The 14,638-nt window shown below is 34.0% G+C and overlaps 1 protein-coding gene across 3 annotated transcripts in view; it reads right to left on the bottom strand.

Annotated features, from left to right (window-relative positions):
• Nucleotides 1–14,638, bottom strand: part of INTS4 (integrator complex subunit 4) — an 86,382-nt gene that overhangs the window by 66,758 nt on the left and 4,986 nt on the right. For all 3 annotated transcript variants that reach the window (XM_010990059.3, XM_064492744.1, XM_064492743.1), the window contains exons 3-4: nt 12,481–12,598; nt 6,716–6,822 (exon numbers count right to left, since the gene is read on the bottom strand). In XM_010990059.3, the coding sequence (XP_010988361.2) occupies nt 6,716–6,822; nt 12,481–12,598 (225 nt within the window). The remainder of the gene's footprint in view (nt 1–6,715; nt 6,823–12,480; nt 12,599–14,638) is intronic.

Raw genomic sequence — 14,638 nt, forward strand, 5'->3', positions numbered from 1 at the left:
ATAATATGACTACTTACTATTGTTACTATAATCTAAAATAATAAGGAAGGTATATGGTCACATATAAAGTATACACATGGTTTCATCAGGCGATAACTACATGTGTAATTGTCAATACAAAACAGTACCTTTAGATATTCCCTTCAAGTACACATTTTCCACGATTTTCTACCTATAAATGAAATCCCTTATTTGAAATCACATGAGTCTCTTTCTTGCTCACACTAACATTAGGACATACAGTCGTTAGAAGTACCCTCAGTAATCACCCATCTCTCTCCTCCTGCCTTAATTCACAAATTCCCTATTTTACAGGATAACGATTAAGTGCTGTTGTCTAATAACACAAAGATAACTTAGTGGAAGAGCTGATACTAGAATCCAAGTCTCCTGACACTCACTCAATCTAGAACTCTTTACCCACCTAGCTTCATAAATAATGTCATGGTTTTGAAAACTCTGCTTACTATGTTCAGAGTTGGGCATTTGAACCTTAAATACTTACAAAGCTCTAAAATACCTGTTTTCTTTACATGTATTTATACTGCTACTCCCAAGCACCACTATTTTTTAAGCCATGAAGAATTAAGGTTTCTAATTACTGCCTGATAAACACAGTTATACTAAATTAATAATCAATTCTTGATTAGCTAACTAGGTTGCCAACAAAGCACCTTGTGTAAGTCATACACACAAACACACATGTGAAATTGAACAAATAGAAAGATATATCAAATAAGTAAGTATATTAAGGATAATATTTCTAAGAAGGAAGTTATGAATAACAAAAAAATTAGAATAAACACTGTAGTGATGCATTTGAATTACAAGAAGAGATGATAACATGATTTTTATTACATATAGATGAAAAAATACAGATATAAATGTGTGTATATAATAGATACAGATATTATATTAGAGGATATATATACACACACACATACACATACACACACCATATTTAGCCTACAGAAACGTGAATCATATACCTTTAAGTGCTCACAATGCCTATGGGCTCAAAATTATTCATCAAAAAACACACTGAAACTGAGAAGTTAAGAGAAACTTCCAGATCTAAAGCTGACAACGACTCTGCTTACTGCAGTTAATATAGCAGGTTTTTTTTTTAATGAACTGTTTTTAGTATGGAAGCATCATTTGTCATAACTAAACTGTTAACTGAACCATCAGCCCCTGGAAGGTTGCTACGACTGTTACAAACACTTTATTTGATTTTCAAACAACAAACTAAAATCTTCTAGTTTCTATTAAGGTAACCAAGGCAACACTGATGCATAACCAGCCTATTACTGCACACTGAATGTTAGCCAAAAGAGATCTTTAGTCTAAATCACACCCTCCGGGCAGCAATTACAGTTTTATGATGTCCTCCTGCTACAGGTCACTACTTACATCACGACCATCACTACTATCACTACTGGTGTCTGCTCTGTAGATGATGCTATTTTGGCATTATACCCAGACCATTAAGGTGCCATCATCTCTATATTAATGCAGTGAGTAGGCAAACCACATCCCCAGTAACAAAAGCAAGCTATGTCAAAAATAAGCTAAAGCAACCAGTTTAAAACTATTGCTATAGAAAAAAAAAAATCAATGATTAAGTATATCCAAAAAATCTGAGAATAAATAAGACAAAAATAACTTATTGACTCATCAGCTTCAATATGGATTGTTTTTAAGCACAGATAAAAATTCAGTGTACTTAGCATGGAAATAACCTCTTAACAAACAACATATAATATCTGTTTGGGTAATATTTGATAAATGTTAGAATGCTGTATGTTTCTATCTGTTGCATTAAGAACCTCATGTACTTCTGCCACAGAATTAAAGGAAAAGAAAAGAAACAGAGACTGGAAGAGAAGGTGAGATGGGGACAGAAATAAAGAATTAAACTAGGCTCTAAGGGAGCCATACAAACAAAAAGGACGAAATATTTATTTTCCTAGAAAAATCTTTACAAGTAGGAAAGAAAGCAGAAGATCTCAAAATTCAGTTGTACGGATTCTACACAAGAAAATTCTACTGATTTCCTAGCCAAATCTGTGAACTAAATCTCTTCATCTCTCAAATAAGGATTAACTGCACAATGTACCTCAAAAGATTATTGACAGGATAAAATGAGATGAATTTTGAATACCTGAAAGCATGACTTTCTAATGTGAAACAAAAAATATGAAAGATTCACATCCTGAATTTAAAAAGTATATAAAGGAACAAAAAAGGATAAGAGTAGATTATAATATTTTGAACAAAATAAGACAGGTAGGAAAGGAAGGAGGGAGGGTAAGAGGGGGATTTCTTTACAACCGAATGCCAACTAATAAACATAGAAGGAACAACAGAGTTAGGATATTACCATTTTGCAATGATCAGATTAATAACTGACTCAGCAATATTTATTAATATTTGCTAAAATAGTAAAAGTTTGGTGGGGAAGAGGACATATACATAATCTCAAAGTAGGTTCCCACAAATTACTTATTAATCACAAGGGGAAACAGCAAATCTACAATGAAAAATCTGGCAGATACCACCTTAACCAAGTATCAAAGTTAACATCAATAATGAGTCAAATCTCATCTGTGCCTCACGATACAATGCACTGAGAAGGACACAGCATTATTTATGTGGTTTTCCCACCAAAATCCATAACCTGAATTTAAACAGAGGAAGTATCAGATAAATCCAGACTGAAAGACATTTTATAAAGTAAATAGCCTATCTCTTCAAGTCAAAGTCATGAAAGACCATGCAAGACAGGCTGAGGGATCTGCTTAAAGAAGGCAAGAGACGTGAAAACTAAATACAATATGTGATCCCAAGCCAGAAAAGAAAAATTTACAGAAAAGATAATATTCAAGTTCTAGAACTTGAATAAAGTCTACAGATTAGTATTAGTATTATATCAAAGTTAACTTTTCTGATTTTGAGAACTGGGCTTATAAAAATAAGATCCTCCTTCTTAAGGAATACACACTTAAGTATTTAATGGAAAAGGGGCATAACATCAACAATTTACTCTTAAATGGGTCAGAAAAAATATGTATACATAGAGCAATAAAGCAAATGTGGGAAAATGTTAACTATTGGTGAGAAAGAAGTGTATATGGAAATTTTTTATACTATTTTTATATTTTTTGGTAAGTTTGAAATTGCAAAGGTGTTTGGATTTTGTCCCACACCCAACCAAATACGTTCCCAGAATTCTCTTTCTGAGTGAAAGGCACCATCATCTAATCTGGCACATAAGCTAGATACCTAGGAAGTATCCTCAACAATTTGTTCATCCTTATCCATGTTCAACCAATCACTAAGTCCTATCAATCTTGCTTCCTAAATATTTCCAAATCTATCCATATTGTTCCATTCTTCCATCATTTTAATCCAAAATACTACAATCTCTCATGTAGGCTACTACAATAACATCCTAACTAGCCTCTTCTCCAATCTGTTCTCTAGAACATCAGAATAATCTTTATGAAATGCAAATCTGATGTCACCTCTCTGTCATCTACCCAAAACACTTCAATGGCTTCTCAACAAGCCCTACAAGACCCTGCAACTAGCTTAATGATTGTTAAACAGTCTTTGATCTCAGGCTCTCCTTACATTTTTAAAAACTATTAAGGACCAACCCACTCCAAAGAGCTTTTGTTTATGTGGGTTATGTCTATAGATATTAAATGTATAAGAAATTAAGACAGACATTTAAAAATATTTCTTTATTAATTCCTTTACAATAATTACTTATATCTACTTCTATAACCTGTAACAAAACAATATGTTATTTTGTCAGCAATATATGAAGAAAATCTAGTCTCTTAGAGAGATATACTTTAAAAGGGAGGACCACACAAACCCCCTCAAAGAGTCCCTAAGAACCTAGGGGTCCTCAGACTACACTTTGAGAACCACAGCTCTAGCCTTACTGACATCTTTAAATTCTTCTAACAGTGTGCTCCTTTCTAACCTCGGATCTTTGCATATGCTGTTCCCTTTGCCTAGAATACCTTTCCCAGCCACTAGATCCATTCCCCTTGCTTAGTTAACTCTTACCATACTTTAAGATCTTAAAGTCTCAGCTTAATTATCAGTTCGTTTAGAAAACCTTCTCTGAATTCCCTAATTAGGCTAAGCCCCACCCTCCCATACACACATTATATTCCTCTTTTGGAGCAATTAAAACAATTTTCATTAAGAAACCTTGCCCAAAAAAAGAAAAGAGAAAGAAAAACAGAAAATTTAAAAATTTTTAAAGTTAAAAAATATATTTAAAAATTGAAAAAAAAAAGGAAACCCTGCCCTAACAATCTCTAATTATCTATAAATGTAAGATCAGATACTCTAAAACTCCTAGAGGAAAACATAAGCAGAACACTCTATGACATAAATCACAGCAATGTATTTTTGGATCTGTCCCCTAGAGTAATGGAAATAAAAGCAAAAATAAACAAATGAGACCTAATTAAACTTAAAATCTTTTGCACAGCAAAGGAAATCATAAATAAAATGAAAAGATGACTATGGAATGGGAGAAAATATTTGCAAATCATGCTACTGACAAGGGATTAATTTCCAAAATACACAAACAGCTCATTGAGCTTACTATCAAAAAAAAATAAAAATAAAAAAATGGGCAGAGACCTAAATAGACATTTCTCCAAAGAAGACATACAGATGGCCACTAAGCACATTTTGAAAAGATGCTCAACATCACTAATTATTAGAGAAATGCAAATCAAAACTACAATGAAGTATCACCTTACATCAGTCAGAATACCCATTATTAAAAAGTCTACAAATTATAAATGCTGGAGAGGGTGTGGAAAAGGAACTCTCCTACACTGTTAGTGGGAATGTAACTTGGTGCAGCCACTACGGAAAACAGTATGAACGTTCCTCAAAAAATAAAAAACAGAACTATCATACAATCCAGCAATCCCACTCCTGGGCATATATCCAGAGAAAACTCTAATTTGGGGATGACACATGCACCCCAATGTTCACAGCAGCACTATTTACAATAGCCAGGACATGAAAGCAACCTAAATGTCCACCGACAGATGAATTGGATAAAAATGATGTGGTATGTGTGTGTGTTTATATATACTGGAATATTACTCAGCCATAAAAAAGAATGAAATAATGCCATTTGTGGCAACATGGATGGACCTACATGTTATCATATTAAGTGAAATAAGTCAGAGAAAAACAAATATATGATATCACTTATATGTGGAATCTAAAAAAAAAGACACAAACTTACAAATGAGAAATACACTCACAGACATAGAAAACAAACATATGGTTACCATATCATATGGGAAAAAGGTGGGGAAGGGATAAATTAAAAGTCTGGGTTTAACACACACACATAATTATATATAAAACAGATAAACAACAGGACCTACTGTATAGCACAGGGAATTATATTCAGTATCCATTAAAAATGTTTACAAAACATTTACAATATAAGGAAAATATTTTCATCATGTTAGTGAAAAAGCAAAACTGAACTTAGATTATGATTACAGCTATATGCATAAAAAGAAAAGAAAAAAATCAGAAAGCATACGTCAAAAGGCTAATAATAATGGTTGCATTTAGGTAGTGAATGAGTATAGTCCTTTCTTTATACTTTTTAGTATCTTTCCAAATTTCCATAAGAATAAATTTTTAAAAGAAAAGGTTTATTTAAAACAAATTTAAGAAACTGTTACTTCAAGCAGAACAATATCCACTTAGTACAACACCTCTCTCACAAACACGACCTCACAGATACATATATTCTCTCACGTGGGAAATATACTTACTCTCTCAAACACCTAATCCCTAGTTTTTTTCACTTAGGTTTTTAATACTGTCAAAGTATTTTGGGTTTGTTAGTTGTTGCCATTATTTATTAAGATAAATGTAATACTCTTTCCTGGGGTTCAGAATAGCTTTCTAATTCCATGTATATAACTCTTCCATAACTCAAACATACATGTCTTCTTATACTCTCAAAATAAATGTATCAAAAAGATTAAAAGTAAAACCAATCCTACAAGGTTTAGGAACTGGTATTATGCACAAAAGCCAGCTAATTAAAAGCACTAAATTAAATCAAAAGACAACTAATGTACATGCATTTTCTTTCATAATCAGAAAAAATAAAAAAATTTCTCAAACACTTGTCTGTGTCTAGTTTCCCAAACACTTGTGTTTAGTTGATCAGTTTACAGAGGCAACAAAGAATAATAAAAAGAATATGGGCTTTGAAATCAGAAAAAAACAGTTTATGCCATGGTCCTGCAACTTCCTAGCTGTGAAAACTTGGGTAAATCTAATTCCTTCATCCTCAATTCAAGGACTAAAATGAACAAATTAAAAACTGGGTACAAAATACCATTAACAAGCAGAGTCTGTATATTAGGCACAGTATACATGGTAGCTTCTATAATTATTTTCACTTCCTTTGGGAGGATGAAGACGTTCATTTTATAACAAGTTACTCAACTTTATTCCTAACCCACTATCAGGAAACGAAAAAATTAAGCAGCTCTTAAAACCATTAAGAGTCCCTGGCAATTCTCACTTATAGATTTAGGATGGAAGTAAGCAGATCTTACAGCTCATATCACCTATCCAGATAATGCAAAACTGTTCAAGAAAGAAGCAACCCTGTGTCTAACATTTATACTCTTACCTTGCAGGCTACATCAACTAATCGCATCTGGATAGCTTGATTCTCTGGGAGTTTAGTGCCAATTGCAAGCAAAGTGTCCAACAGCTGAGCTAGGACTTGATGAGACTCTAGAAAGGAAGATGGAAAGTTGGGTTGTAGATTTTCAAAAAGAGATCACTATAGAAACTAAATGTACTTCAGTAAAAAAGTAGATTTTTGTCAGCTGGGTCCTATTTGATCCCTGATTCCTCTCGACCAAAAGCTAATTTCCTAAAGGGATCATGTCTTAAAATTTGAGTGCTCCACAGGATGGGGCATAGTACTCCAAATATGTTTAGTGCCGGACTAATTCAAAGGCTTTTCATTGCCTTCAAGACAAAGTCTAGATTCCTTAGCGGGGTGTATGTACATACATACGTACATATGTACATACCAGATCCTCCATGATGTTTGGCCCTCCCTATTTTTCTGGCCTCATCTCTTTCAAGTCTCCTCTAGCACCCTTTTCCCCAACTACTTATGATTTCATACCCCTCTACTGTTGCTTAGGCCAACCTCCCTTCAGAGAATGCCTTTGCCTACACCCAACTCCATTCCACAGGGAGTACCTACTAACCCTGAAGTGTCATCTCTTATATGGTGTTTTTCCATTTTCCCCTAGAAGAACTGACCATTTCCTCCCTCATATTTCCACTGCCCCTCTACACCAGCTATAATGCTTGACTATATTTATTTTCATAGCAAACTAAACTAGCAGACTGAAAGATCCTTGAAGGCAAGGACTGTGTTTTATTCATCTTAGTATTCTCAGAATCTAGCACAACTCATTATATGCTCACTAAATGCTTAATAAATGGGCACAGAGTCAATTTCAATACCAATCATTTTAGCCAGATTCTCTTCTTTGAATTCTCTTCGTTGTTCCAGAACATGGTTTGTTTTTTTTTTTTTTTTTTTTGAAGTACAGTTGACTCACAATGTTGTGTTAGCTTCAAAAGAATTCAGGTGGCATTCGGATAATCACTTTTATATTAATAACTGTGTACAGGCATACCTTGTTTTATTGTACTTTATTGCATTTTGCAGATACTGTGGGTTTTGTTTTGTTTTGTTTTTTAACAAATAGAAGGTTTGTTGCAACCCTGTGTGAAGCAAGTCTATTGGTGCCATTTTTCAACAGCATTTTCTCAGTTCATGTCTCTGTGTCATGTTATGGTAATTCTCGTAATATTTCAAATTTTCATTATTTTATTTGTTACTTACTTTTAATTTTACTTTTTTTTATTGAAGTATATATAGTCAGTTTACAATGCTATATCAATTTCTGGTCTACAGCATAATAGTTCAGTCTTACATATACATTATTAATATATTTGTTATGGTGATTTGTGATCAGTGATCTTTGATATTACTATTATAAAAAGATTATGACATGCTAAAGGCTCAGATTATAGTCAGCATTTTTTAGCAATAAAGAATTTTTTAATTAAGGTAGTACATTCTTTTTAGACATAATGCTATTGCACGCTTAACAGATTACAGTATAGTGTAGACATTACTTTTATATGCACTGGGAAGCCAAAAAACTCATGTGACTCACTTTATTAAGATACTTACTTTACTGTGGTAAACCTGCAGTATCTCTGAGGTATGCCTGCACATATTTTAATGAATGTAATAAAAATTGCACTTACTATGTTGATGTCATATGACATTAATTTCCTTTTACCATTGCCAATATAGTCTCTTTAATTTCAATTAAAAAAAGTTGTCCCCTTAAGAAAAACATTAGGTAAACCATAATATACAAGTGAAACAAACATGTCAAAAATGGCATGATATATAAATGACTAAAGTTCAGAAAACACTGGTTAAATCACCTCTTAGTAAGACTTTCAGTTAAACACAGTAGATTCAATACAACTGTTTATCACTCTTCTTTCCTAAAACTTCATTAATATATAAGCATAAAAAATTTGAAAGGTACTAAGCCTACAAGGACAAAGAAAATGGAAGAAGAAAGGTAAGTAATGAGAAAAGTCAACAAATTTTTCAGAGATAGAAAGCAGATGAAAAACTCTATGGTAAAACTGAGACATCTAATTCTAAATGCCTACTGAGGAAGGTGTCACTACAGAGCAAATAAATTCTAGCCATACATCCAGAAAGATTCAGGAATTGGAGATTAAAAAAACAACCAAAAAATGCCCCAAAACAGGGATGAGGCAGGGATTTGTTTGAAGTTTCTATAAGAAATAGTTGGACTCCTGCCTCCTTCCCTGTCCTACACAACCAAGTGACCATTGAAATAGGAGGTTTGTTCTACACAGAAACTGAAACAGAAAAGATCTAATTTGGGGAATAACTGGTGAGGATAGGGAGGAGATACAATGAAGAAGAGGAGATTAAGAGACAATTAACGTACTGAAAACGAGACTCCCTCCCTCTCCCTAGCCCCCTTAAGCTGCTTTAGCTAAAAAAAACATGGCAGCCAGGGATTTCTCTGTCTTCCTAGCAGGAGAGCCACGAAGTAACTGGAAAAGCTGATGGGCTCCATGAAAAAACAGCAGAAGATACTAATATTTAAAAGTCTTTCAAAGACAAAGATCATCCAACAGTGGAGGCTACCAGTTGACAGGCCCCATCTATTCACACAGAACTACCAATCAGCTTTTTAGTGCCTCATCTTAAACTTAAATGCAAAGCCAAGGATCAACAAGAAAAGTCTCCAATATGAAAGAGATGACAAAGAGAAAAGAAGATACCAAGAGAAAACAGAAGAGAGGTGAAGAAATCTCCAAGACCACAACACTGCCCCTATAATCTATTCTTCAAAAAGATGATTCGGCGTAACAACCACGAAAAGCAAGGTAAACCTTTTTGAACTTAACTCTTGCCTCCCATAAATCACAAATCTAATCTAAATCTTAAACTCTAGTCTCTTTCCTGAGTTCCAGACATATATTACAACTCCAGGTTGGATGAACACCAACACATGAATAAATGAATCCTCAACATCTCTTCTCTAAACCACCCAGCTCATCAAAGCAAATTCCACAGAACCACCAAATTATCTTTCTGAAACTAGACTTGATCATTTCATGCCTTGTTCAAAAAGACTTTATTTACTTGGTTCCCACTACCTACAAAATAACATTTAAAATCTTCAGCACTCAATACTACCTACCTTCTGGCTTCAAAACATTTTACCAAGGTTTTTCTTCCAAAATCCCTTTACTCCCTCCTGATCTCTCATGAAACAATTCAGTTCTTTAAAAATCTCTTTTACTTTTCCAGTTCTCTACCTTTTAGTATAATGTTCCTTCTTCTTGGCACTACTCTTCCCCAAATTTGGGGGATTTGGACTTTCCAAATCTACCTCTTCACTAAGCCTTTCTAGATCCCCCCAGTCAGCACTGATCCCATTCTCTCCTCTGCTCCCACAGTATTTTAATTATACCTCTTCTAAAACAAATTTTGTGTTATCATTAGTGGTGTAATATATACTAGAGGAGCAGATATACACAACACCCTGAAAGCGCCCAGCCCAGTGCTTGCCAAGGAGTTACAAGACTCATACATATGATGAACTGAAGTGAAAAACTTCTGGTCCAGAGTGTGGACCACACTCTTGGATTTGAAAGTACATACTAGACTGATAATTGGGAAGCTCTTAATTTTAAGCCACAAATACAGAATGACTTCAGCTGTTACTTTACTTCCCTGGAGTTCATGTTCCTTACTCTGAAATAAAGAGTTTGAGCTAGATGACATTATGGTCCCTTCCAAATCTATCTTCTATGATCCTAGGTAGGACAAGAACAGGAAAACAGGAAGAGACCTAGATCAAATCTCTTAGAGATAATTATGAGAGAAACGTTAGAATACTTAACAAAAAGTGAAACAGCTATTTTCATGAATACTGTATAATTTTGCTGGGATGAGGTTTGAATCAAACTTAACTCTCTCTTTTAATGTTTCTATTTTAGAGGTTAAGTGTTTTTAGTTAAACCACGGTCTATAAGAAAGAGCACCACACTAAGTTTTCAGTTCTGCTATTACTTAGCTAAATGAACTCACTTCAACTCACTTCGTCTCTTTGGGAGTTAGTTTTTGTCATATGCAAAATTAAGGAATTAGACAATATGATCTCTAGAAGGCCATTTTTAGCTCAAAAAGTCTACAGCCCTATGAAATAACCAATCTTTTTCATTTTCCCTTTTCTTTTTGGGGGGGGGGATTAGATTGATTTATTTATTTAATATTTTATTATTTTTTTTTTAAAAGAGGTAGTGGGGATTGAACCCAGTATCTTGTGCATACTAAGTACACATTACCACTGAACTACACCCTCCCCTGTGAGATCTCCAATCTTAAAGTATGAAATTCTTCCAGGTATAGCTCCTATAAGAACTTTCCATGGGAAAAAAGGATACTTCTATCCTGAGGTAATGTAACTGTTTTGGTGCTTTTAAAAGAAAATTGTTTTTGCCATTATCTACAAGAGCAAAAAAGTTAGAAACATGTTACTGCACCTACTGGTATTTAATATATTATCAACACCATATTTTTTATGAAGGTAATGTAGAAAAATGGAAAAACTCTTTGTAATGTTAAATGAATATAGCAAAACATAAAATAATACTCACTATAAGTGCAACCACATAAAACTTCTGAAAGTAAAAGGTAATATTTAAAACAAACTGTTTTATGGAAGTAGTAGGAATATTTTTTAAATTTCTCTTTAATGTCATTACATTGACATTTCAATAAAAGATTCCCCTCTCAAAAAAAAATTAAGGTATTTTGATTATTTCCTGTGAATTAAGTCTTGGGTCAAAATTCAATACAAGTAAAATTTTAATATGAAGTTGTTTCTAACAAAATTAAAAATTCTCAACTTCAACCAATGGACCACATATATAGGATATTTGTTATCATTAAACAGTTGTACAATAAGTGAACTGAGATTGTCTCTTGAGTTCACTCGCCCTTTATTGCTCTCATTCCCTCTTAAGTTTATAGACTAAATGTTGTTCAATATTTAAATAATCATTTATTTAAATATGTATACCCCAAAATGAAATAAAACCATTTTTAGAAACTACAACCAATTCAAATAAAATTACAGTATTTTCAGAAACAGCAACAAAGGGTTTCTTATTTAATTTTAGAATAAATATTAAAGCAACTGAGGCACTAACTCTATTAATAGAATCTTATACATAAATAAAACAATCAAAAATTTTTTTAAAGATAAAGTAGTTTTCCTTCTCACCTAAACACTGAGATTGGTTTTAGTGGGCATCAACAAGGAACAAACAGAAAAGGCAACAACATGCAAGACCTTGGAGATGCTACCTTTATAGGAACTAAATTGCGAGGAACCACGTGACCTGAGCAGCACCTCTTAGTAAGCACAGTTAACAAAACATCAACTCTGTCACACACTGTGTAACCTTGAACAAGTTAGTAAACTTCAGTTTAGTTAGTAACTCAGTGAGCTTCAGTTTCCTAATCTACAAAATAGGGACAATAGTATCTATCTTATGCCATATGTAAACTACCTTTAGTATATGGCACTTAAGTGGAGGTCAATAAATGATAACTATTAAGAGACAAACCTGTATTTTAACTATAATGTAAATACATATACATGGTTTTATTGAATCATCCTCAAATTCCTTTCCAATAACCACTAACACAACAAAATTTTGTTCTAAATTCTACACAAAAGGAATTAGAGATTTCTGCTCTGATTATACAGCTTTTAAATTGCAACTTACTTTCATTCTGCAAGATGTTAATGGCATCATCCATAATGCAGTCTGGTGAAAATCCTGCAGTCTTTGACAGTAAACCCAACAATGATGCAATTTTCAGTCTCACAGATGGATCATTTTCCTGAAACAGAAGAAGCTATTGTCACCTTGAAGCTCTACACTCAGCTAACCAACAAACAGAAACATGGGAAACTAACATCTCAAAAAAGAGTCAATGATCCAAATATTTTAAAGCTTTATTTCTGAAGAATTAACTTTATATACTTCACAGTAGAGTTTTTCTCAATCTGTATGTTACAATCAAATACTGCAAAGTGAATGGGAATATTCTTACGCTTTCTTGATGTCATTAACTTCTAACCAGATGTGTGCTTTTGGGATTTAAAGTAACTTTTCTCCACTATGCAGTCACATTCGACATGAGCTGCAGCAACCTGCAACACCAACACTGCCAGCCCTGGGCTCCCAACACTGCTGTCCGCACCATTGCTTTTGGAGTCCCTGGAAACTGGGTGCTACAGCTACAGCTGCTGTCACCAGAAACAAGTTTTCACTCTATTTGCTTTTTGGATCACCAGATCCTGATTAGAAGTCTGGGACAGGGTGAATCTAATTGCCTGGGCCTGCACCCCAGGTACAATGCAGAGTAAGAAATGAGTTAGTCTGACCCTTTTAGCTTCAATATTGGGAGATGGCCTTTAATTGGCACAAAGATTCCTATGGCAAGAAATTTCCCCCAAAGACAAAAAGGAACATGTCCTTTCATTCGTCACCTTATCTAAAGTAATTAGCACAACATCAGCACTAAGCAGATAGAGGTCCTATAAATATTTAGAAATATTTGGAAATTGGAAAAATTGGGAGGAAATAGTACCTTGCCAATGTTAAGATTAGGTAAGCATTTTACAGCAAGGACACAATTACTTAAACGTATGCTCAAAGTTGAATAGCCTTCTAGATGTGACCAATTCCCCACCTCCCACCTACAGCTTCTAAGGAGGTAACTGGGGACAAGAAGGCCTGACAATAGATATGGAATTGGAAGACCCTGAATCCTGGCACACCACTTACCATATATGTAAACTTGGGAAAGTCACTTTCTTGGGACCTTAACCTTAAGCTAGGGGTGCAGCAGAGAGAGAAAGGGCTTTAAATTAGCCAGGTCTAGGTATGAAGCCTGGACTCACCATGCAATAGCTATATGTCTTGAGCAGGCTAATTAACCTCTTAAGCCTCATCAGTGAAATGGGGCTAATAACCTCAGGGGCAACTGAAAAGAAAACTATTCGCACAGAAATGGGCACACAGAAGGTAATCAAATATTAGTGTCCTTCTTCCTTCCTCTCTCTGATCATCAGTCCTTCCATGTGGAAAGTAATGAAACCTGAAGTGAATCCCTGTGAACATGGTACTCAGAGGGTTACTATAAAGAGCAAATAAAAAACACATGAAAAATAAGGATGCAACCACCAAGCCCAGAATATAGAAAATCCCACAGGGTAAATGCCCTGATTTTTTAACAATTAGGAGCATGGGAAAGAAAAGAGGGTTGGGGAGGAAATGCTATAGATAAGAAGAAACATAAAGGGACAGCTAAATTAACCAAACACAATGTATAAATCCTCCTTCAAACAAACCATCTGTAAAAAGACTTTAACACAATCAGTGAAAACTGAACATGGACTAGGCATTATACACTATTAAGGATTATTGTTAAGTATCATTTTTTAAGTCCTAAAAAAAGCCCTAATTTGTTAAACATAGATAATTAAGTGTTCATAGGTAAAATGATATGTTGATTGTGATTTGCCTCACCCGAACAGAAGTAGGGGAATGCAATAAATAAGAATGGCAAAACATTGATAATTGTTGAAATTGGATGAGGAACACTGAAAGGCTCACATTTTTTCTCCTTTTGTGTATGTTTGTAAATTTACAAAATAAAAAGTTAACTTTTTGGAAAAATTACATGAAAGTACTTTATTTTGTCTAAAATGCAAATTAATTTATGCATCCAACAAACATGTAAGGAGTGCCTACTATGTTGCAAGCACAGTTCTAGATAAGAAGCAAGGTGGGACTTCAAGACATATGCATACTGACAATGCAATGTGAAATACAAATCATAATCTATAAAGAATGCTCAAAATTCTCAAAGATA

The sequence above is a fragment of the Camelus dromedarius genome, chromosome 12 (assembly GCF_036321535.1).
Source record: "Camelus dromedarius isolate mCamDro1 chromosome 12, mCamDro1.pat, whole genome shotgun sequence".
NCBI lineage: Eukaryota > Metazoa > Chordata > Mammalia > Artiodactyla > Camelidae > Camelus > Camelus dromedarius.